Below are 25,173 nucleotides of genomic sequence, written 5' to 3'. Positions count from 1 at the left end.
TAGGATTCCTTACCTTAACCTTCCAGACCTCCTTTTGTCTTATTCACCAAAAAACATAGATTGTGGAGATATTGAGTGTTTAAAGCCCTTTTAGGTGAGTTGGCACTTAGTTCCTCACAAACTCCTGCACAGTTCATTGAATTTGTAATTTTACCTTGAAGAATCTTGAATCCTTGGGGATCAACACTGATGAGTGAAGGAATTGTGCATGAATTTGATTTTAAAATACTGACTACTTAATGATTACTCTTAGATCGCCACCATGGTATCTTCACTTCTCTAATGAACCTGGGCAAATGTGACCTCCCTGGCCTTTAATGGATGCCTTCATGTTTTTGAATATAATCTATCACGTGATAGATAATATATCACGTGATGATTATTTAAATTAAAAATGTATCCTTAGTTGCATTAGAAATAATCACATTTTTCAAATTTACATTCATTCAACAATTGGTTTTTAAAAAAAACCAAAAACCTGTCCATAACACACAATATCACAAAGACAGAGAATTTGCCTTTTTATTCATCGAAACGTGCTCTGAACAAATGTTCACAATTACACAAAGAGAAATGTAGACCTGAGAAAAATTAGTTGTGTGATTCTTTTGTGTCTGGAAATTGTGCTTCCCTTTTTAGTGCAAGTTTAAACAACATACTTCACATCATTTGGAGAACAGTATATGTGATGAAAACATTAGACCAGAAAAAAAGGGAGACAACAGGTGCGCTATTTGGAAAATATTTGTCATCGACATAATCTATAATTGTCATCACAGCTGCCATGGTCTCTTCACAAGTTGGACGGATTTGGTCCTCCGGTAATATGAATTTATGGGTTCCGTTGTCTCTCAACTCCAAAGTAAATGAAAAGTCTATTCCAAGATCGTGGACCCAGTCTTGTGAGGTTCCTGAGGCTTCATCTGTAGAAAGGAACATCCAATTATCACAAAGGATTTCAGAAAAATACCAAGAGATTTAATATAAACTAATTTGACCAGCAACAATAATAATAATGTATTGATAAAAACAGTTTAGGATTAATAAATCTTTAGCTGAATGGACGATTCCACACAGCGTTCCCAGCTGCAGATCTACAAAAGACTAACACAAGTACGTGACTCACAGGCCTTTACAAGAATTTATATGAAATATTCAACATTATTGATGCAACGTGCATCACAATATAAAATACATGCACCACATCTACGTTTTTTTTATACTATAAACGTGTTTCTAAAATGTTTTATAAATAACATGGTGCTCACATAATTTGAAGTAACTGAATGAACAAAACTTTCTGATCCAGTATATTCACATTGACAATTGGTAGACACGCTGTATAAATAACATTGTCACATTGAACACTTACAAAGGAGTTTGGAGAAGGTTCCTACACTGTAATCTATGCCATGTTTCTTCTTCAGTTCAGAGGCAGCCATCCTGGCCACTTTAACCTAAGATAGAGAATCGATTGTTAGGGTAAAATACTAGGATACATGTAACAGTCTCTACTATATCAGATAAATACTATATCTAATGTCTATTATTTTCATTGAATGTTAGCATGTCCATCTTTAGACATTGATCCATTGTCATATGACGATCTTGTGGGCTTCCAGGTTTCTCTTTTTCAGTGACTAAAAAGGGTGCGAAAAGCCCTTTGACCCTTGGAGACTATATATTGCTATTGCTATTGCTATGTTATTGTTTTTTTCGTTTAAAGTTATTTTTTAGCTCTTTGACGCAAACCTTAGGAGCTACAACTGTACATTTTAAGTGCAACAGCCTTCCTACAAGAGGTAGAGCAAGCGTGAACTCCAAGCCATCAGTATCCCTGCTTCTAACACCACTGAACCTGCTACCTATAATCAACTTGTTCTGCCAAAAGTTCATTTTTGGAAATCACTGGATCCAATGATTTGGAAAAGAAACGGCGAATCCACTATTAGCAAACTTATTTTTTTATTTTTTTTTATCAAGATGACAGGGCTAAGGTCATTAACCCCTTAAGGAAAATGGGCGGTCCCTGAACCCATTGAAAACAATGCATTTGTCATTAAGGGGTTATTTATTATTTCTCCATAGTGTAGTCTATAATATTCCATAGATAAAGTGATACATACTGTAGATGTCAGAAATAATTTATAAGTAATATACATGGTGCTAGTCTGACAAGCACATAAGGTATAGTCTGCATAGAATAATTCACACAAAGGAGCCAAACCCTTACCGTTTCATTATAATTCCTTGGTAGTTCTGTTGTGTATCCATATGCAGTCAAGATGAACTGACTATATGAGTGTATAGTGAGGTAGCATATCATATCTGACTTATTTTTCTCTATGAAATTGACCACTGCCTTAGTTTCTGGTTCAGAAGCAGGTGAACTCCCACAGAAAGAATTGGAGCTGCAGTTGGTAGAAGACCCAAGAGCTAAAGTACAATGAAAGGAATGTGTAGTGTTAATACATTAAGGTCCATCGGTTCAAAAAAAACCAAAACATTTGTATTAACCTGCTAAAAACTATAGTTTCCATCAGGGTGGCAGAACGCATGGCAATATTCTGTGTTCCGGATAAGATGAAGTCATGCACTTAAGATAAAAAGCTGGATCATGATTCAGATCTCTCTGCGTGTGTGAATCTATGTAGCCATGTTTCTTGCTTGACACTTCTTGGTTTTGCTGGCCTAGGTTTGGATATAACATATACGATAATAAAATACATGATGCCATTGTGTAGCCCTCCATCGTGTTGCTTATTATGCATGAAGCCATGTTTTTAGTGTATTGCTCCTGGACCCTGGATTTATATCTGTCAAATTAAAGAGGAACTGCCACCGTCACAAATTTTAGCATAACCACATTAATTTATTAAAACCATCAGTAACTTGCGCTTTGTATTTGTCAGTTAGTGTAATTGTTTTGAAGAGGTTTTATTAAGAATGTCAGCCCATGGAAGCTGTGTTCAGTGGCAGGGCCAGTTCTATCTGATCAACTTCCCATCCTGAAGTTCTCTCCCTTCTCCTCATCTGCCTGAAGGAATCAACATGAAAGCCTCACATTATTTTACTTGTATTCATACAACATAAAATGGGAGTTGGAACTGCCTACATGGAAAATAAAAAAAATCTCTTGTTTAATGAAAATGAATAATTATTTTTGTGATGGAGAGATATTAAATATCTCTCCATATCTTAAATATCTCTCCTCACAAAAATAACATATGACATAAGGTAACCTGAAAATGAGGTCTTCTATGATAAACTGGAGTGAAAATAAAAAACGTCACCTACTGCACCACTTTATGTTAAAGTTACGGTTAAGGTCCACTCCATAGCAGGTGCCATTCTCATGCTGAGAGCGAGATTTTCTCCAGAGTCTTTCCTAGCAAAAATATTTTCCATAATAAAAATTTTGTTTTTATTATATTAAGAATAAAGGTTAAGGATTGTTTTATACTGATCAATAACATAGACACAGGAGTACAACCAAAAAGCATTTGCAACATTTTGTCATCAACCCTGATGTTGCTTTTTGGATCTTATATTTCTTTGTATAAAACACTGGAAAGTAAAATAAGCAAATACAGTAAATTACCTAAAGCAAGCAAAACAGCACAACTGAATATGTGGCTTACATGTGTCCAGGAGTAGATATAACCATCAACGTTGAGAACAGGTAAGACGTAGATATCAATGTTCTGGAGGATTTTACTGATCTTGGGATCACTCTTGTGTTTCTGGACAATCTGTTATAGGAGATTCGCTTTTATTATTTGAAAAAAGTGGATGTAAAAAAAAGAGAGATGGAGGGACACTAAGACCTACAGAGGATCACTGGTGAAGTATACTAGTGACCATCCTCTCAGTATTGGCTAACGTACATGAGCTTAGATACTGACCTCTTTGACAAACCACTGGCAGAAGGCTGGGGCAATCCATTCTCTGGCATGTATTCCACAATCTATCCAGACAATCTTTTTTGATTTATTTGACTGAAGACTTATCTGGAAGGCAAAGCCACACGGATGAGGTGTGTCTGAAGACTAGTTAGCAGTCACATATGATGAGCCCAACCCTGATTTTCCATATCAATTGAGAGCTTACTGCATGCCTTAGTGGACATTGTGTGACACATTGCTTACACTGCTTGCATTCAAACGTGTAAGCATCAAGATACAGAATATTAAACCATAACTCTGAATCCTTTACCTTCAGGTAGTGCATGGGTCTTAATTCATATGTTGTGCCCAAAAAATGTTGTGTTACTAAGCCTTGGTTGCTCTCTGACATCTGACTAATCCAGTGATAAATCTGTCAAACAAAAACAAACATTATTTAACATCTCAGCCTGCAAAGTCTCCTCTTCACTGTGGTTTGCAAATCAGAGACTTTGTGGCCAGAAATGGCAATAGTAACAACATTATGTCCTTTAGTTTCTTCTTTCCAGTACCTTTATAAACATATTAAACTTCTAAGAGTAATTATTTCTCATAGGATCTCACTAACACCTGAACTCTGTGGTTATATCAAAAGTATCTCTGGATTACATGTTTTATAGATGGGGAAAATCTGGTTGAGGCCAAGGATGGATAACTAAAGCGTGGTCCATACACAATTTATCACTCTTCAAACCAACCACGGATTACATGTAGACAACCCTCTAGTAACCATACCATAAGGAAAGGGACAGTTCACTCAAGGGCAGTACTGTGCCCAACAATTGGGGAAGTAGTATGGGTAATGGCTGAGGGTCATTGATTGATATACCGTAACATTTAGCTACCTTTAGCAAGTAAATAAAATTCATAGCATGCATAGTTGGAAATGTGGCCCACAAGTCAAAGTATCTACTTTATGTGAAAGAGTTCCATTAAACTTGCTGTTCTACCTCTGTTATCTGCTAAAAATGACTCTGTATCACACTTCCTGTAGTAAACAATAGAATGACTCAGTGTTAACCACGCAGACGGACACTCTAAATAATGAAAGTCTGCGGAGAACAGACTTCATTAGCATTGCTATAAAGAATCAGCTCAGTGTGGTGCTTGGGCAGGGAAAGTCACCAAGGAAAATTTAGTAGAACAGAATGCAATACGCTTTTGTCGATGCTAACCTAAATGACGTTATACATCACTGACATATGCTCAAGGAAAACAAAATACTTTTCCTTTAAGATCTTTAAATAAATTCCTTTATACTCTCACATCTGCTTCATATTCTTTGATTCTTCACTATATAATTTAATATAAGATGATTTATAGGTCCTTTATAGTTCTTGTGCTTATTGGTGAAAAATTGTTGCATGAGAAATATTATGTTAACATAATTAATAGCAGTCCTGCATTTCTACCCGTAAGAAAGCAATGTAAACCACAGTTCATGCTGACTGGTATGCGTATGTTACCTGATACCCGAGCACTCCAAACTCATCAAGGCATGAAACAGTTGGATAGCTGAGGCATAGCTTATATGACACATTTGTGAACGTATTGTGGCATTATATGTTTGTACAGATACAAAGTATGTGTGTTAATTTATAAATTGTGTTTTCCTTTTAAACAAAGAGATCAAGCTTAAGAAAGAATTAACAAAAGAATGTATGTTGATCAAGCGTCATAGCTCATGCTGCTTCATTGCTCAGATGTGGAATCCCACTGGTGACTATGTCTTTTATGACTATGTCTACCATCGTAACCATGCTTCACAGACTTAGCACTTGAGATATGGAAGGATAGCCCACAATAAAATAAAACTGGCAAATCTTTATCTTGATGCAACTGAGACCATCTGATGACTAAGAATCATTCTGCCCATCTAAAGATTTAAACCTTAACCTGTCCTTGATCTCCTTTTAGATTAAATTCCCTAGATGTATGCATATTTTTATCAACGTGACCTTCATTTTCCCCCCCTCGTATTTCTTCCCTTTTTTTTAATCTACCCATGTTTATTATATTTTTACCTCTTCCATTGAATTATATTTGGTGTAGTTGTAGCTTGCCAGGGACCTCTTGTGCCTTTGTTCTGTACCCTTCGGTTTTGGACCCACCAAGTGCTTTACATTGTCTATCAGGATTCTGTAAGATAAAATTGCTGTAAGGGGGAGAGAAAACAGAATAGAAGAGATTGGGTAGACAAAATGTGACAATAACAATAATACAGATCTACCCACCGTTCAAGATGTCTGGGCTTCATGAAGATATGTGTGACTAGTTCGGCCAAATGCAGGAAGGCCTGGGCTGACTCTAAATCATAACTATTACCGCAAGATAAGACGCATGCTTTTCTGACACCTTTTAGCTGTGACCTTTTAGTCAAAAATCCGATCTGCCTAGGCAGTTGAAGATATCACAACAACATCAGTGGTTCTCTACTATCATGCTTACTTAGTAAATGCTGACTTGAAGGTGCCTGCTCGTTAAAGGTAAAGTTTATAGGAAAGTTGTGGTTTCAACTGTCTAACTTTACAATTTGTGTCCAAAAGGCTGAGCTGACCCATATAATGTTAATGGATGAGTAGACTGGAGAATCACACAGATGGAGCTATGCATTATACATAATTGGGATCTTTGTGGCTCTGGCTATCTGGAGCACTCTTCTTGCAGGATGGCGGCCATGCTGACGTCAGTGGGTGGTCCCGCTGAAGTTGCATGTGGATTATACATGGCTAGCCAAATGTTTCCTGCAGCTAATGCTAACTGGGGTTGCCCTTTATAATGTAGATGAGTCCGAGAGTTAAGGTTGCCACCTTTTCCAAACCCAATTCCTGGATACTATTTAAGAATTTGTGTCTGGGGCATAATCAAGGCTGTGGCCATGGATAACGTTTTACCTATGGCAGCTAAAATGTTTAGTTAAAAGAAAGTATAGCAAGGAGGTGAGACAAGGAAAGAGTGAGAAAGAAAAAAAGAAGAGAAAAAAGAAAGAAAAGAAGGAAAGAGAAAGGAAAGATAAGAGAGGAGATATGAGAAAAACAAGAGAATACAAGAAATAATATACATTATTATATGTGTGTGTGTTTGTGTGTGTGTGTGAAACCGAAGCAAAGAAAAAACAAAAGAAAAGAAAGGAAAGAGTGAGGAAGATGGAGAGACGAGAAAAGAGACCTGATGAAACAGAGAGGAAACATTTAAACTCTCCATCAGCTGCATGAAAAGTTACAAATATACCTATTATATCCTAAAAAAACAGGAAGCTAAATCCATTTATGATTTAGTGCCCCAAACAGTGTCATTCACCTCTCCTTTTCTTGTCCAGGCTGACTAGGCCTAGGACATCCCATTGCTCCACAGTGAGGATTGCAGCTGTGGAAGGGACAGCATGGGTGCTGTCCTGGGTCAAGCCTTGGACTGCGCCTAAGGTAAATACATTGCTGCGTACAGTATGCCTCCTTTACAATATATAATGACAAAAGTACAAGCAACCGATGCACTGTTTCTCCCTGTATTTCAGGGAATCTCCTGTGAAAGCAAACCATAAAAACACTTCAACTCACTACACGCAGGTACATGTTTAACGCGTACCCACATCAAATGCATGATTTATCATTAGAATGAACAGAGCTCCTGACCCCTCTCTAGTGCTCTGAGTGTCAATAAATCCTCCCAGTTGATCTTTATTTATTTATTTACAACCTGTAATCTCACATTGAGAGCAGCAGGTAAGACAACAATACGGCTTTAATCGCCCATCTGTCTTCAATCAGCAGATAAGTGGTTGAAGTAACTCTTCTGGTACTGCAAATCGCTGCATCAATGTCAGCAGTCGGTACATTAAAATAAGATGTGTAACTTCTTCCAGTGACTGCTATGCTTCGTTATGGACCAGCACTGCTCAGAAAAAGTGAAATCCCGCAGGTTGTGCACTAAAAAAACCCATGTGAAGACCTCTGAGATCCCGCAAGCTGATGTAATTCTGCATCCTTTTCTGCGTTGGCTTAATGAAAAATATCAACTTCAACAAAAGACTCAATGCTATTATGGGCTAATGCGGCTATATCTTTGGTTTTATGTAACAACGTATCCCGATGCCTTCAATGTTCTATGGCTAATAGAAGAAGACTTGTACTTTATCTCTTGCATTACTTCTACATTGGATGAATTCAACCATATGTGACATAGCACATTCTGTTAACAAATATAAAAGTATTGCTGTCATTTAACACGGTTTAAGGCAAATGGAATTTGGGGCTAGAAGGAAATGATCTTCCACATTTTTACCATTACAATTTGATTTATAATATTTGGGCATTCAAATAAAATATATATCTTTTTTACGCCACACCAAAAGAAGCCTGTCTTGTGGCTAAATGCAGAAATATACTCTTGGGATTTTTTTTTCTATTGAAATTATGGGGTGTGTTACATTTAAAGTTTCCTACGTGAATAGGCCATATGAAGAATTAAGTAGGGTACGGATACTAAAACCCCATGCTTTTTTTTCAGCAAAAAGAGGAGCAACAGATGTAGAACTGAGATTTCATATACCCATAATGAGTCCTCAGTTGGCTGTAGGAGGCATCCCAGGCTCTCATGCCATACATACACAAGTATCTACTGCAAACGTTTATACACAGGGCAATTCCCCCAGTGCTTGTTAGCTCTGGATTGCTTTATCACCTCTCCTAATATGAGAGGCAGCCTTGCCTAGGCATCGGTTGTTAGAATGCAGTTAAGGATCTGACGAGTACATTGAGACGAATGAAATAAATGTTTATATCTATCAGATAAAATGCAGGTTTGGTAGAGCTTTCAGTCAGCCGCAAATGAACCCTTTGAATGCAAAAGGGCTTTTCGTGTAAATTTCTGTTGACTGTGTTTATGGGCGTCGGAAGCACAAAAGGAGTTAACGTTGTGTTTTCTTTTTAATTTAGTCATTAATTCAGCCCATAAATGCCATCTAGAAATTGAATGCCAGGGATGTCTTATTATTAAAAATGAGCAGCACTTGTTAAATGGAAAATGCTTCATCTGGCATAAGCTGTCCCTTGATACTTCATATCATGCGCGCAGCGAAATATTGCTGCATTAAAATAAGGCCCAAACCCACCTCCAAGCTCTCCATTTAAATGAGGGTGTCTGATTCATTCAGATAAATCTTACCCATCTCATTTATCACGAATCTTGCTCAACGCCGAATCATTTCATTTCAGGGACTCTATCTCCTAAGCACGTACTTTATGCAACATCTTCATTGTTTGAATTGTCAACTGCTAACAGCTTTAACAATCCTTTTGTGCCATAATGTATATATGAATATATATATATATATATATATATATATATATATATATAATGCTCTGGAATCATATAAAAGATGAAGTAGCTCAACTTAAGCACATAATGATTTTAAGACAAATTTATACATAAATGTCAAAGAGTCCACTGATGTTATTGAGCCTTTGATTACGTTCAATGCCCTATTTTTTATTTTATTAATAATGCCAGATATGATGTTTTACTTATGTTTGCTTCAATATGTTTGCTTTCATTTCTTCTATTTCATCACTAATCGTTGACAATTTTTATTCTGGCCAATAAAGGAGTTAATCAGCAACTACTTAACTCTATTGCACCATTTGTTTTGTATTAATTTACAATCACTCATCACCTCTTGCTTTTCCAATCTACAAGATTTTACGCGAGCTGCCCCATATCTCTGAAATCTACTCCCAAGGAACCTTCAGCTTTCACCCTCCCTCCCAACATTCAAGAAACAGCTCAAAACTCACTTCTTCAGAGAAGCCGCACCGTTTTAGCTGCTAGAAGTTCCTTGTCACTGAGACAACCACCCCACTACCTCTCACACTTTCTCCACCTAATGTATCGGTTTATCTTAGTCTGTCAATTCTCGTCTTGTCATACACCTTGAATTTATGTATTGTATTAAGCGCTGCATAAACTGTTGGCACTATATAAATATAAGATAATAATAATAATAAATTTGATCATTTCAATGCTATGATGTCATGATGCTTGAGATTGGGGTGTTTCTGGAGAAATGACGTATTAATCTGCTCCTTGTTTGAAACTGCATACAGTACATTTGGTGGTATGTAATATACAACATATTTTTGCTTTTCCATTCTTGTGTAATAATAACTTTTTAGCATGAAATTCTTGGATCATTTTTGTTGGGCATCTATTACCACCTTAAAAAAAAACAAAATAACCCCTCATGTATATTGGTATATATTTAATGTGCTCTGTGTCAAGAAAAAGCAGATTGCAAATGTTTTAGTAATTTAGGAATTGTATTCTCGAGTTTGTTGCATTCTCATCTAAGAAACTTGCTATAATATTTGGCTAGATTGAGAATCTATTCGAAGAAATGTTCAAAGAACTCAATGGAGAAAGGAGGCTTCAGGAGCCTTTGAAAGTGACTAAGACTGAGCAGTTGACCTTTTTCTCTGGAGGTGGCCAGAAGTTAAAATAGTTGTGTTACAGTTACTGAATGCCATTATTATGCCCCACTATTCAACACGGAGCTTCTGAATATGAATGTAAGAAGACCCTGGTTAACTCAGTTCATGATTTCACTACATGCGAGAAAATCAACATTTTACGTTAAGGCAATAAAGAAGGATAAGCACTGCTAACTGTCTAACAACTAAGGGACCCATGGCGCAGGATAGTAATCCTCTTTCTGAAATTCACGTATCTATTATGGGATTTAGTTTCCTTGCTGATTGATAACCTATATGCAGAGATAGCAGAACAGTTAGCTAATATTCATTGTTGCAGACAAGGAGGGTTGAAGGTAAACACAACAGGGGTTTCTGTATCATTAACTAAATTTTATCCTTTTTCCAGTCCTTCGGAATTCCTCTCTCGCTGTTTCATATTAAGTGCCCCACTGAGCCCATCACCTGACCATCTTTTACATAATTACTGATTAAAATTCCAATGTCAAACTATGGTGTTTAAAATAATACCTTAGTTACATAGATATCTAACTACAACACATTGTATATTAAAATGGATAGCTGGGATATTCGTATATTGTAATGTATTTAAAAAAAGAGTACAATTTTTTATAAGATTTAGAGGTTTTACAGTTTTTAAAGGAAACCATACTATATGCCAAAGTTCCGAATTAGAGTAAACAAAGCAGGGGCCCAAATTTTACTGTAAATTTAGAGTTACGTGAATACTTCAGTTCTGGTGACCCATTTTGGGCTAATAGTATCTTTTTTGTAAGTTTATAGAAAAGCTTACATTATTATTAAAAAAGGGTTTGTTTGTTTTTCTGTACAGACTCAACTAAATTGGTGCAATTTAGTTGAGGAAATTGCCCATTACTACACGTAACATGTATAATGTTATAATTACATTAACAACAAGAAACATGTTATATCCTCTACTCCTCTAAGAAAAAGTAGTATGCATAACGTATCCCTGTGTTATCAAAGCACACTAAAATCTTTATAACCAGCAGTTAACTAACACAGGGCTCGACAAATCCCAGGCACCAGGTCGACAGAGAATTTTGTCCTGGCGCCAAGGTGTTTGTCTGCTTCTTACATCCACAAAAAACTGCCCCGCATCACCACGCGGGGGCGCTGCTGCTGCTGTCTGCCCAGGAGTCTGGGCAGACCAGCACAGCCACTCCAAGCCCGCCCCCGAGCCTGAGATCACTCCCACGGAGTGATTCTATAGGCTGAAAACGCGCTTGCAGGAAAACCAGCAATCGTGTTTTCAGCTGCCAAAGGCAGCTTCAGGGAAGGGGGTTGAGTGTTGATTGGATCCCCACACAAGTGTGGGGACCTGACCCAACACCCCCCAGCTGCCTGATCGCTCCATGAGAGCGACAGTACAGCGTTAACCCCTTTAATGCCGCGGCATTTTAGGGGTTAATTCCCGTTTTGTACGGGGCTCTGCTGCTGGCAGACCAGCAACAGCAAAAACGAGCCCCCACAAGCCCTTTGATGACTCCTGTAGGCATGGAAGACCAGGAATTGCGTCCCAGCTGCCAGAGGCAGCTTCAGGGACAGGGGAGAGGAATCTTCGGTCTCCACATGAGTGTGGAGGGCAGCCCCAACCCTCCCCTGCTGCCCGATCGCTCCATGAGAGCGACAGTGCAGCGTTAACCCCTTCAATGCCACAATTGTGTATGACACATTCGTGGCATTGCAGGGGTTAACATTTGTCCCCACAAGCTTGTAGGGACTAAATATCAGTCAATGCTATGCTCCAATGGAACATCAGCATTGAAAGAGTTAAAAAAAACCCCAAAAAATTAAAAAAAACAAAACGGCACTGACCTGAAAGTCCAGGGTGCTTCCAGGTCAAACGCTGTGAGTTTAGTAAGTGGGCTGATGATGATCAGATCACTCCTGACCAACTGTTAGTTTTAAAAAAATGCTGGCTCCTAACTTTTTTAGCTGGTGCCTAGATTCACAACAAATTTGTCAAGCCCTGCTTTAAGGTATAGTCATATTTACATGCCAGGCCTCCCAGAGACTACTAGTGCCTCGTGTTCTAAGAAAAATATAACGAAGGACAATTTGTAGATCGAGCACAGGTTTGAACTACTTGGACAGACACAATGGATGATCAGAGCACCTAAGGCCAGGCATGGTTTGCTTTAACGTACATGTGAATAATACCCCAGATGGTTCTTCAGGAAAGAAGACTTTTAGAAAATATATACCTGACCCAAGTGATCTACAGGGACAGTAAACTTACCGGGACCTCTTTTCAACTGCATCCTAATTTCCCATCATCTACACAAGTAGGGTTTAGGCTTGACCTAGACCCAGTTTTAGTTTTTATTACAACAAAAAACCAGGCCTCCTCTCGGTGTGCAAACATCTCAGCTGTTTCTTGACTGCTGTTCAGACGAACACTCAACCTTCAACACTAACGCTTAGCAATTCTAGAGCATAACTACAGTAATCTGTTTCCTAAATAAGTACAGTGCATTTATCACTTATCCCTCCTTTAAATTGATACTTGTGGACGGTATGACCCACTGAGAAAGTGCTAATAACGGTAATTCCAGCTAAACAAGTGAGACAAATGTTGATCATAACCCGATTACAGTTTAAGCCAGGTACATTACTCACACAGATGACTTCACAAGGAATATTGACTATAGACAGGAAAAATGAAGAGCAGGAGCCAAGAAACCTTCAGACAGAAATTAGTGACCAACATGTATACATGTTGCGGTAGTTATTTTATTATGGTTCTAAATAGAATGTAAGGTAGTAAAACTGCAGTAGTCGTTATCCAGCCACTGGGGATCTCAGTTCTACAGAAGTGTCAAATAAGATGTTAAACATCTTAATCTGATTGAAAAAGAATGTATACAAAACTGTCTGCACTAAAAACAACACAAAATAAATATAACATAAACAGTTTATATGTGCATATGAATACATTCTAACCCTTTTTTTTATTAATTTATCTCAATCCTGAAGTCAGAATGAAAGAAGAAAAAAAGAACCTCCATTTAAAAAAAAATATATATATATAATACCACAAGAAAACTGAGCAGAGTGAGACAGGCATACCATGGGAACTCTCTGGGTTGGACCCAGAGTCTCCAGATGAAGTCTTGCTTCTGTGAGTCTCCTGCTCAATTTCTGTTTTCTCTAGGCAGGGTGGGCCGTGCTTGGTCATGTCCAGTCCCCGCCCACTTCCTGCTTATTGCCCTTAGTTGACCTCTCACTAAAAGCTGTCTGTGGCACCATGTGTGGCTGACTCTACCCCTTTGCAAATCCACTCCAACAGAAGAGGTCTGCGTAGCCTACCAGGAATAAAAGCTTACCTAGGAACCCTATAGTCTAAATGACGGTACCAAATTACACTGAAACAGAATCTGCCCTGACAGGACTCTGGGTTATCTCCGCAGCCTACAAAGCTCCAGCACATGCACACCTTGATGTTCCTCTACTTCATGAACGTGCCTGGGGCTCTCTCCTCCGTATATAAAGCACATGCCAGGGCCCTGCTAAGTCTGGCAATCAGTCACTTTCACTTGTTTAAAAACTGTCCAGTTACTCCTGCCAAATACTGATACAATACAAATATTATGGCCACTTGCCCAGCATTTTCTGGGACATAGAGAGGTAAATCTCGTAATGTGGAATTCTGGAATGTAACATTGACACCTAAAAAGTACACTTTGGGAACAGTCATGCCGTAAAAAGTGATGTAATGTATAAATATTTATTGGGTTTTTGCACCTGAAAAATCACTAACAAATTTTGTCACCACATCTTAAGTGATGGTATTGCATCCACTACAGAAATATGTATAAAGCCTGGTAATTCTGTTTATACAAATCATTAGGGCACCAGCATGAATTCTGGCATTGAATCTATTATGTAGTACATTTCACCTCTCCTTCGGTGAGTAAGTTAAGTCATTATTACTTACAAGTGCTATTTGACAGCATAAAGGGATAAAAAGTAAATTAAGTGTTATGTTAGCAATGGTCTTGTATCTGGATCATTTTTGTTGTGCATCTATTACTGCCTGTTAAAAACTAAATAACCCCTGGTACGTATACTGGTGTATATTTCATGTAATCTGTGTCAAGAGTAAATAGTAAGAATGGACATGTATACATAAGTAGGCTAGAGCTTGTATGCCTCTTGACAATTTTCCATTTTTCAACACCAATTTTTAGAATAAAAGGCGATAATTTGGCAGACATTTATTGTAACAAGACCAATAAATGCTGGTCAAACTCTGCATTCTTTATCGCATGTGTTATCGGTCACTTGCTATGACTGCTATATTGTTCTTAATGAACACATTTTCTTGTTGCAGTGATCCCCCCACAACCCTTTGGAGCTCTAGATTTAAATAATTCCAGTGTGTCCCATATCACGCTGGCAGGACTGGCCATCGGGCACACCGGGCATTTGCCCGGGGGGCCGGGCCGCGGCAGGGCCGGATTGACTTAGGGGCTGATGGAGCTGCAGCTCCAGGCTCCTACCTTAAAATAGGCCCAGTCAGGACCGGACTGACTGGGCCTATGCGGCCTCTACGGCCACATTAACGCAGGGAATAAGGGGCACCTGCCCCATAAGCCCGCTACAACTGCGACCGGGTCCGCCACCCTAAGGGGCCGGGAAGCCCCCACCAGGGCCGGCCTTACGGCTGTGCGGCCGCACAGGGTTTAAATTAAAACATCGGGGGGTTTTTTGTTGGTTTTTTTTTTAACTTTATTTAACATCCTCCATGTTAAATAAAGTTTTTGTTAACTTTATTTAACATGGAGGATGTTAAATAAAGTTAAAAAAAAAAACCCCGATGTTTTAATTTAAGCCCTGTGCGGCCGCAGACCCCTAAAGCCGGCCCTGGTGGGGGCTTCCCGGCCCCTTAGAGTGGCGGACCCGGTCGCAGTTGTGGCGGGCTTAAGGGGCCCTGCGTTAATGCGGCCGTAGAGGCCGCATAGGCCCAGTCAGTCCGGTCCTGATTGGGCCTATTTTAAGGTAGGGGCCTGGAGCTGCAGCTTCATCAGCCCCTAAGTCAATCCGGCCCTGCCGCGGGCCCGGTCGCAGTTGCTGCTTGCTCCAACAACAAGGTAAGTAGGGTGAGGGAGGGGGGTTCAGTGAGAAGGGGCAGAGGGGGGGTTAGATAGTGAGAAATAGGGAGAGGGGATAGATAGTGAGAGGGGGTACATATTGAGAAGTGGGGAAGGGGGTACATAGTGAAAAGGGGCTACATAGTGAGAAGGGGCAGATAAGATGGGGAAAGGGGGTTGTGTGAATGCGTATGAGAATGAATGAATAAATGTGTGGATGAATTGTGTGAATGTGTATGAGAATTAATGAATACATGTGTGGATGAATTGCTTGAATGATTTGTGAGACTGCATTAATGAATGTGTTAATGATTTGTGTGAATGAGTGAGTAAATGCAAAGATGGTACATGAAGGATGGGCTTTAACAATAAATAAATAAAAATGGGCTGCTCAGGCTTAAATGCCCGGGCCTATTTTTTGTCCCAGTCCGGGCCTGCACGCTGGCACTGAAAGGGTTACGGTAATCAAGGACTCCATGATACAGAACGATTTGGATATTGAAAGCTGCCTGACATTTGGTTGTAACAGCAATATCTTAAATGCAAGTTATAAAAGTTTATGTAAACCCTATTTAAAAAACCTCGGTTGTAAAGGGTTAATCTTGCATACAAATATGTAGTTACTCCAGCAGCCTGTCTCTGCAGTTGATATAAGCTCTCTTAACTTCAGTGTGTCATTCTGCATGACTGATATTCAATTTATACCAAGCCAGAGTCTGTAAGATTAAAACTGCTAACCACACATCACGTCACTTACTCAAAAGATAGTGAACAGTGAAGCAAGTCCTGTTTCATGGGCTGCAGAGCAGTCGATGGGATCCTGACATGCACAACATTCCCGACAGTGATATCTTCTGGCTGTAGAGGCTTCCAGAGATCCATCTGGTACAAAAATGATAAATTACACATCATAGAAATAAAGTGCCAAATGCAACACCGTGTTCAGTAATGTGACTGCCTAGAGGCATCTCCCATTAACATTCAAAGGATGATATAAAATAAGACATTGGTATTCTACAACTAAACCTGCCTCCTTTCTAGATAGACTGCCGCATCATTAATTACAATACATATGAGTGTAACTAGGTAAATAAATCAGAATTCAGGTACAGTGCTGACAAAGGTATGACGGATTCAGCCACTGCACAGAGGGATGCATTCATTGTCACATCATTACGTCTGATCCAAGCCAGAATAAAGAGTTGTAATTTGAACCAGGTAAGGAGCCCTATGTCTGTATGCATTTTCTGAATGCACGGAATTGGAGGCCTCTGGGAATGTGCAAGGCTCTGTACTCATACTTGGGAACCTGAGTTTTTGTCCTAAGCTCGGGTTGAAGGGTCAGATTCTCAGGGTCACACAGTTGGGAACTGTCTACAATCACCAACCTGCCATTCCATTACTGCCTATGACTTCCCTTTTCTACCTTTTTCCACTCACACTCTACCACATCTGACCCTTTTTGGTGTGGACCTGCTCTATTCTTACACATGATGAAGAGAGACTGTAATTATAGTTGAGTTTCCAAGTATTAAAGATTATTAAAGATGGGTCTTTTGCGTTTTCTTTTGAAGTGTTGCAACAAAACAACCAAATCTGCATTTTCATAGCTATGTGTTCATTCAGGCTTCAGATGTGGTTCAAACTACTGTGGAATGCTTAGTTATTTCTCCAATTAGTAATTGTTAATTTAGAACAACTTTCGTATTCATTAAGGGGAGCTCAGCCACAACATCCTGCTGATTAAACCTGCCACTACTCCTTAAATCAAACCTTGGCGGAATGTCCACAATAAGATCATTATTACATTTATGGTAACCTATTAGCTTATGTTCCATATGGTTGGAATTCACTGGTACTAAACAAGCATACCTGGTAACTCGGGGTTTGTCCCGGAGTCTCCAGGTGAAGCGCTTCTTCCCTAGGACTCTGTGTCACTTTTCTTTTCCTCTAAGTAGGGTAGTGGTGTATGGCCACGCTCACTTGCATTCCTACTTCCTCCCCACTTAAGACCGCCTGGGGCTAGTTCTGCCCCATGCATGGCTGGCACCACTCCCATGAAGCCGCTTCCCCAAAAGAGGGAGAGCTCTGAGTAGCCTACCCTACTTAGGCATGCAATCTAGTTCCTGCAGAAAACCTAGCTAAAAATGTCCATGATGAGGTTACCTAACCTTGTAGATAAAACAAGGGCCAGCTATTAGTAACAAAGAGATAGATGTTCTAGACAATGTAACCCCCTAGAATAAATCATTAGCTTGACTTCCTCCATGAACTAATTACTTACCATCCATGATTGACACATTTCCTGCAAGCACTGGACCTGTTTCACATTCTCAGGGATGATTCGTAACACTTGGTCCCTAAAATGGAAAAAAATCTATGCTTAGGTAAACGAATGACAAGTACAAATCGTATGAGTTTAATTCAATTTTGAAAAAAAAAAATATATACATGTGATGGACAAACTGACATTGTGAGAAGAATGAAGGGCTAATACTTTGGATACAAGTGAGACCATCTGGAGCAGCCACAGGACCCAAACGGGCTTGCCCTACACAAATGAGTGGATTTTAGATTCCACCTCAGGTACTCAACAGGATTGCACCTCTTCATACTATATTCCATACTAAAGAGTTAAGGAAATATATCTAGAACTTTTGATGAGTGGAAACACACAAAGAGCATTAGTAGATGCACAGACACAGAATTTGTTTTCTGATTTCTCTTCTAAGATGATCTGCCCCGTAGTGTATTGTTCTCTGATAGATTGCAGACCTTGTCGCACTAAAGCGATTTTATGGAAGAATAGTAAACGTAAAGTATAAGCAAGGGATATATAAGGAATCCTCTCCTGTTAGACCCTGGTGGTAATGAATCCTTTATGAACGCATTCATGTTTTTGCCTTTTTAATAACTCTAACGACCTTGAGAATTTCAGCATGGTTCCTTTTCATCTCCCCTCTCATCTTAAATTCTCAGACACAGTAATCTCTTCTCAGATCAATATTAAAAAACAGAGGCGCTGCTAACCCTCTGAGGGAACAATTAATATGCTTAATACTGTATTAAACTTTAGTACTAAATCTGAGGCATATCCCACAGAGAATATGGTTTAAGTGGTCTCTACAAATTGGAGACTTTATAGCATTTGTAGACAGGCTCACCAAAAAAAATAAGAGAATACATTCTCCAGGGCAATGGCAGTAAAATACTTTCTATTTTAATATACATACCATGCAAAAGCAGTGGGGTGAACCATTTGATTAACAACAGAACTTGTATCCTGTTTGGGATCTAAATGTCTGTGTCTTGGAATATGTTGTTGAACTTGAGAAATTACAATTCATTTCTGCATTTATATTATGGAGCAAAACAGTTTTGCTCAAAATATGAGTTAGTTAACAAATACCTTGCTTATGCTCAATAATAAAATATTAAAGAAGTCATTAACAGATTAAAACCAGTTTCAAAGAGCCCATTTCTGCACCAAGAAGCCTTGGGCCCCCTAAAACTAGACTTTTGGTGAACCACGTGTCGATCGCTGTAGCCTGAGCGTGTTTCCCTTATTTTTTTTATTTTCTATTAAAGATTATAAGTACTTTATGGGCACGCTCAACACTAATTTGTTTTAATTTTAATAATATGGAGGAACGTTTAAGCTCTTGTTTCTACCGCTCAATTAATTAACATGGAGATCTATACACAACGCAGCAATAGTAATTTATACTTTTTTTAATTAATTAACAGGGAGGTCTTGATACAACACAGCATTGGTAGTTTTTCACAGGGAGCTGTTTAAGATTATTCTATGCTTACCGTTTTTAGCTCCAGTGATTAGTTATCTAATCATATATACCGATTCCTGATACTAGAGATATAATGTAAACGGTTAGCTACATAGTACATTTTATTTTAAGCTCAGGAAAAACATTTGTTTATTTGTATAATGCACGGTCTAATAAATATTACATTTCTGCCACATTAAATTAGTGGGCAGACATTTGCATTTTTAGTAACTTCCCACTGAAGAGATGAAGGAGATTTTTTTTTCTGATTAAGTATTTTTCAGATTAAGTACCGTATTTGCTCGATTATAAGACGACCCTGATTATAAAACGACCCCCCCAAATCTGAATATTAATTAATGAAAAAAAGAAAGCCTGACGACCCTATAGGAAAAAAGTTTTACCAGTAAATATTAATTCATGTAAACTATGTGAACAATTGTTTGTTAATAAAAGCTATGATTGAGAAAAATATGTTGTTTTTGGTTTTATTTCTTTTTTTTCCCCTTACCGCCCAGTTATGCACATCTGCCCCCAGGCTTGCCACTCTGCCCCAGAAATGCCTTATACCCTCTACATGCCACTGTGCCCCATGATATGCCTTTTGACCCCCCTATGTGCCACTCTGCCTCCAGAAATGCCTTATACCACTATATGCCACTCTGGCATTTAGGGGGTTAAAAGGCATATTATGGGGCAGAGTGGTATATAGGGAGGTATAAGGCATTTCAGGAGGCAGAGTGGCGCATAGAGGGTTAAAATGCATTTCTGGAGGCAGAGTGGCATTAAGGGGGTTAAAAGGCATTTCACAGAGCACTCTGCCTCCAAAAATGCCTTATGCCCCCCCCCCCCGTCCGTTTAACACTCCCTCCCTCTCCCTCCTCCAAACTTACCGGTGCTTCTGAGTCCCTGGTGCTTAGTCCCGGGCAGCATGTAGAGCTCTACACGCTTGAGCGAACTAAGCACCGGGGACTCAGAAGCACCGGTAAGTTGGGGGAGGGGATAACACAGGAGGATCCAGGTCCCCTGCATCTGAGTCCCCGGTGGTTAGTCCGGGCAGCGTGTAGAGCTCTACGCGATTCGCGTAGAGCTCTACACACTGCCCGGACTAACCACCGGGGACTCAGAAGCACCGGTAAGTGGGGGGGGGCATAACACAGGCAGAAGATCCAGGTCCCCTGCATCGCTGCGGGGGAACTGGATCTTAGTCTCATAGTCAGACCTATTTGAGGTCTGATTATAAGACGAGGGGTATTTTTCAGAGCATTTGCTCTGGAAAAAACCTCGTCTTATAATCGGGCAAATACAGTATTTATTTTAAAAGTAATATAACTTTTCGAATTAATTGTATGTATTGTCTACCAAAATATGTAAAATGTATGTATAATATAGCTACATTTCATCTACTCCAGCACTCACTTTTCATACATGACATATCAAATTCATCCCAACCTAACAATCATCTTTTCACTCTTAACTTTTCCTTAAAACGTATACTCGACACGTTGCCAAACTACTATAGTCCTCTGACCCAACAACCTGTCTCTATCTGCTTGCTCCATTCCATTAAAATCTCAATCTGTCAAATGGGCATCACTCACTATTTTCACCTTTTAAACATCGCTCACTCAACCAGTGCATTTCTATCCTCTGCCAAGCAGGCTCTCATCTCACTTATTCTCGAAATGTCAAGCACACTCCTGCGGGATTGCTGTGTTTTTTAAAACTTTGTTTAGGTGCTTCCAGGCATAATATAAAATGCCACCTGGTATTGCAGACCACCTGTACTGGCTTTCAGGATCTCCTCTTTTGAGCAATAAATGACTCTCTTTCAAACCTGTGCCAATTCAAAAGACATTTGTACTGATGCAAGGAAGAAAGCAAAGCCTGCTCTAGTTGGGAGTACTTGAAACATGATCTAGAGACACTCTCCCATGATATGTGCAATGTCAATATGGGCAGCCAACTATATTAAATAAAGACACAGACCTTGGAGACTAGGGATAAAAGCCTATACTATTCACATTTATTTTTAGGTTAACAAACTGTAATAAAATATATTAATGAACTTATCAGACTTGTTAGCTTAATCCTCCTAACTGATGAGATCTTGGTGACTGAATGTGGCCCCTAGGGAGCACTAACAGAGACATTGCACTAGCATCCTCTACACAGTAGAGACACTGCTTGGCCCTACCAAGAAGAACCCACAATGAATCTTAGATACCTGTGCTACTGAAACAAGAGCTAATCACATCTTGACTCCTGGGACCCATGTCAACGCTGATCATCTTGACCAGAACCAAAAAACAAAAGTGTGCGGGCATATCCTTGAGGCATATGCAGCCAAAGAGATCTGAAGGTAGACCTGTCTTATTTCTCCTACCCAAACCCTACTGACCTAAACCTTGGTCCCTATATATGTTAAACATATTCCATGCCCCGTCAAGCAGTCCTTTCATTCATGCTAAATCATGGGTTGCTATTTTAGCTCTTGAGGCCAGATATCCCTACTGTCAACCCATGACATGATGTTTCTTAATGGATTCCCATGTAGTTAACATATCATTACTGCTGACTTCTGGGCTGTTAAACACAATATACAACCGAGCTTTTTCTATCTTCACATATGAAATGTACCAGAAAATGCAATAAGACACAGTAGAGAAGTCATTTATTGAGGTTAATTAATGCTCTGTTTTCTGTCACCAGTCCAGCCACCCCAATCTGAACCCTACACTCTGTATAATCTATTGTGCATTAATACAGCATTTTATTAAAGCTTAGTAAGTTATCCTCTATGTGGTCTCATCCTATAACTAATAACTGGCTCTAGATGACCATTCCATGCAGCCCTTGTATAAATGTTTTTGTATCAACATGTTTTAGAATTCTAAACATCTTTAGTCTCTTGTATTACTATATAGTCTCTCATTGAAGCTGATATGTTTTTTTTGGACCAAGATGGAAGAAAGTGTAGTTTTCATATGAAGAAACATCTGAAATCCCGAAAGCTTATGTATCTTTACATATTTTTCTTTGTGGCCAAAAGATTGATACAAATGATACACCTTTAACTATAGACTCCAATGTTTCTTGGAATAATACAACAACACTTGTTTTCTTATCGGTAGAGGGTTCTTTCTTTAACATGGTATAAACTTTTTAAGGGGCAAACTGTGGATCCTTAAACTTTGTGTAAACAAAAATTTGGAATTTATAACACAATAGGGTCCCTAAACAACGTCTTATTCTGCATATATGACATCACTGAACCTATGCACCATGGAGAAGTGCGCTAGGAGGGCATGTTAAGTAACGTTGCGTATCCTATTCACAGTGTGGATTTAAGAAACTAGTGACGTCTAAAAACCACCAAGAGGTGAATAATTGGTCACGGAAAAAAAAGAACATTAGGCAAGGCTGTGTCTTTAAGGATGTTGTATAAACAATACATCAGTGAAAAGTTGTATGAAGTCTTGGTAATGTGCTAGAAATCTCTATTCCATATTTAGATCTGCATCTTGAAGAATAACTGCTTTTTAAGGCAATTTGTTAGAAAAGTTTAACATTTTTCTTAATTAAATCATAGGGAGAATTGTAGTATGAAGCCACTTTAATCCATGGATACCCACTAGTTTTTATACTATTTTGCTCCAAATGTATTTAATCTGTCCAATGTCTTAGTACAGCACTTCCAAATAACCCCTTGTGTGCATTCACCAAATTAATTCTGATCAATGCTGTATATAGAGGCAGTGCTTACATAATGCAAGAAGAATAGCATAGTGCGCTAGTCCCACACCTCAAAATAGGAAAATATACACAGTATTACCCAGCTTTAGGGAGTAGTAATTAATGAACCTCAGGCAGGGAAGCATAGGAACAGCATCAATAGTAGTAAATAAATGGATCTGAACAAGTAAAACTTAGTATCTTACATATGGATTCAAGATCTTCAACACATCCACCAGGTGCCACCTCTGTAAAACAGCTGTTGGCTCTTAGGAAATTAAAGTGAAGAAAAAAGTCCAGAATCTCACAGCGGTATTCTGAACTCTTTTCTTCACTTGCATTATGCTATTCTTCTTGCATTTTGGTTACTTAGCTAGTAGTGAGACACTAGTTGAGGCTGAGCTGCTGTCCACAACCACAGAAGCACCGTACACCCCTTTTTTCAAGATCATACATAACATAAAAAAAAAATGTTATTAGTATTTATGGTTGCAAATAGGAAAACACAATTTACTAATTTAAACTATGCCTTTGTCTTTTTTAAAATACCTTAAATATTTTATGGTTTAAATGGATTCTATGATGGTATTTAAATATATATTATCAAAAGGTACAAGTAATACAGGTAGTAAAGGTAGTTTCCTTTTTTATTGTTAGTTATTAAACTTGTAACTCATAATTACCAGTAAGTTCACTAACATACAACGTTTCTTGTTCCTAGAATTGGACTGTGCTGTGCAGTGGTTTATATCTTGCTGCAAATAAGGAATGTAAACTTTACATCTGTATCCTATGTCATTTACCATCAAATTGTAAAGAAATTCTTACCCGTCATACTGGATCCCCCAGCCCAGCACCTGTGGGATGAGAATTCCTAGGATCCCAGCGTTCCACAGAAGAATATACATGTTGAAGCTGTACAAACACACAAACCGGTTAAACACTGAAGGCGGCTGGATGCTTTTTGGACTTTGACAGTGTAATCTTCAACTAAAGTATTTCACAGCTGACTTTTTAACCCAATGCTGCCCATGACCTACAAAGTATTCTAGGCTCCCCCACTGAAAGCTTTGTTCAGGACAAAATTAGCTTAATTCTCTTTGTGTTTGGCACCAGACATTTTGGCACAGCATTGTCATTGTTTAATTTAACAAGCATTGTTACAATCCTTAATAGGAATCATCATTTGCTGTAATGAGAGATGAGCTTTGCATGCTGACAAAAGGCTTTCAAGTCCTACTGGCTGTGATGTAGCAAGTCAAGAAAATATTTGTTATGAAGAACAGCGCATACTCGGTAGGTTATGAAGTTCATCATGTATTCTTGGCTTTAATGTAGGTCACTACACTTCATTCTGCTTTGGATCATCCTTGAGGCCATGGCGGTATTTTATGAATGTTTCAGAAGCATTCAGCAATAAATAGGAGGTGTGGTCACCTTGCAAACATCTAACCAGACAACTGGCAATGAATGCGCAACAACTGCAGCTACCGTCACCAGAGGGCAAAGATCTAAAAGTAGAATCACGGATTAAAGGTTGGGGCTAGAGGTAGAAACAATGTTGCTTTTGTAAGTTTACGGTGTCACTGTTTCATTTTACTAATGATTCCTGATGACCATAATTTGACCTTCTATTTAATAGGATTAAGGGACAGCAAAACAGTGGTGGATCCTTCATTCTGGTATACAAAAGCATGCTAGACAACCTACTTCCCTTCCAAGGACAAATAACTCTTCCTCTAGATTGTAAGCTTGCGAGCATGGTTCTCTCTATCAGTTTGCCTTAGCCTGTCTATTCTAGTCTTGTCATTTCCCTTCAATATATGTATTTTAAGTAGTGCCACGTAACTGTTGGTGCTTTAGAAATAAAAGATAATAAAAACACATGGGAACGCCTTACAACAGATACTCTAGTACCCTCTGAAGAACAGGCAATCAAGAACTTTTGAAAACACTTACACAGTATAAAACGTGAGACTGAACCCAACGTGAACAAAGGTCGAGGAAATAAAATGAATTGATCCATTAGTGTAGTTTGAACAAGAGGAATGGTACTTCAAGTGGTTAGTCCAAAAGACACCTATTCCTTTCAGGTCAGCGATGTGAT

General features: G+C 38.8%; 1 protein-coding gene across 1 annotated transcript; it reads right to left on the bottom strand.

The window, feature by feature from the left end:
- Positions 1-660: 660 nt before the first annotated feature.
- LOC149290587 (carboxypeptidase O-like) lies at positions 661-23,901 on the bottom strand. The gene is made up of 9 exons (XM_089488404.1): positions 23,895-23,901; positions 5,969-6,099; positions 4,216-4,317; positions 3,906-4,010; positions 3,642-3,752; positions 3,298-3,388; positions 2,234-2,436; positions 1,373-1,457; positions 661-923 (listed from the first exon to the last, which is right to left on the bottom strand). Exons 1-9 carry the CDS (start codon positions 23,899-23,901, stop codon positions 661-663), a joined length of 1,098 nt encoding a protein of 365 aa, XP_089344530.1.
- Between the last annotated feature and the right edge of the window lie 1,272 nt (positions 23,902-25,173).

This window comes from Sceloporus occidentalis, unplaced genomic scaffold (genome assembly GCF_023333645.1).
Source record: "Sceloporus occidentalis isolate IW3139 unplaced genomic scaffold, rSceOcc1.0.p SCAF_38, whole genome shotgun sequence".
Classification (NCBI taxonomy): Eukaryota; Metazoa; Chordata; class Lepidosauria; order Squamata; family Phrynosomatidae; genus Sceloporus; species Sceloporus occidentalis.
Note: the sequence above shows the minus strand (reverse complement) of the source record. Positions and strands in the feature narration are given on the sequence as shown.

Coding starts and splice junctions, on each gene's coding strand:
- LOC149290587 (XM_089488404.1), bottom strand. Junction 4,318..5,968: donor AATATAATTCAATGGAAGAG/GTAAAAATATAA, acceptor TTTGTTTGACAG/ATTTATCACTGGATTAGTCA. Junction 2,437..3,297: donor CTTTAACATAAAGTGGTGCA/GTAGGTGACGTT, acceptor ATTGTACTTTAG/CTCTTGGGTCTTCTACCAAC.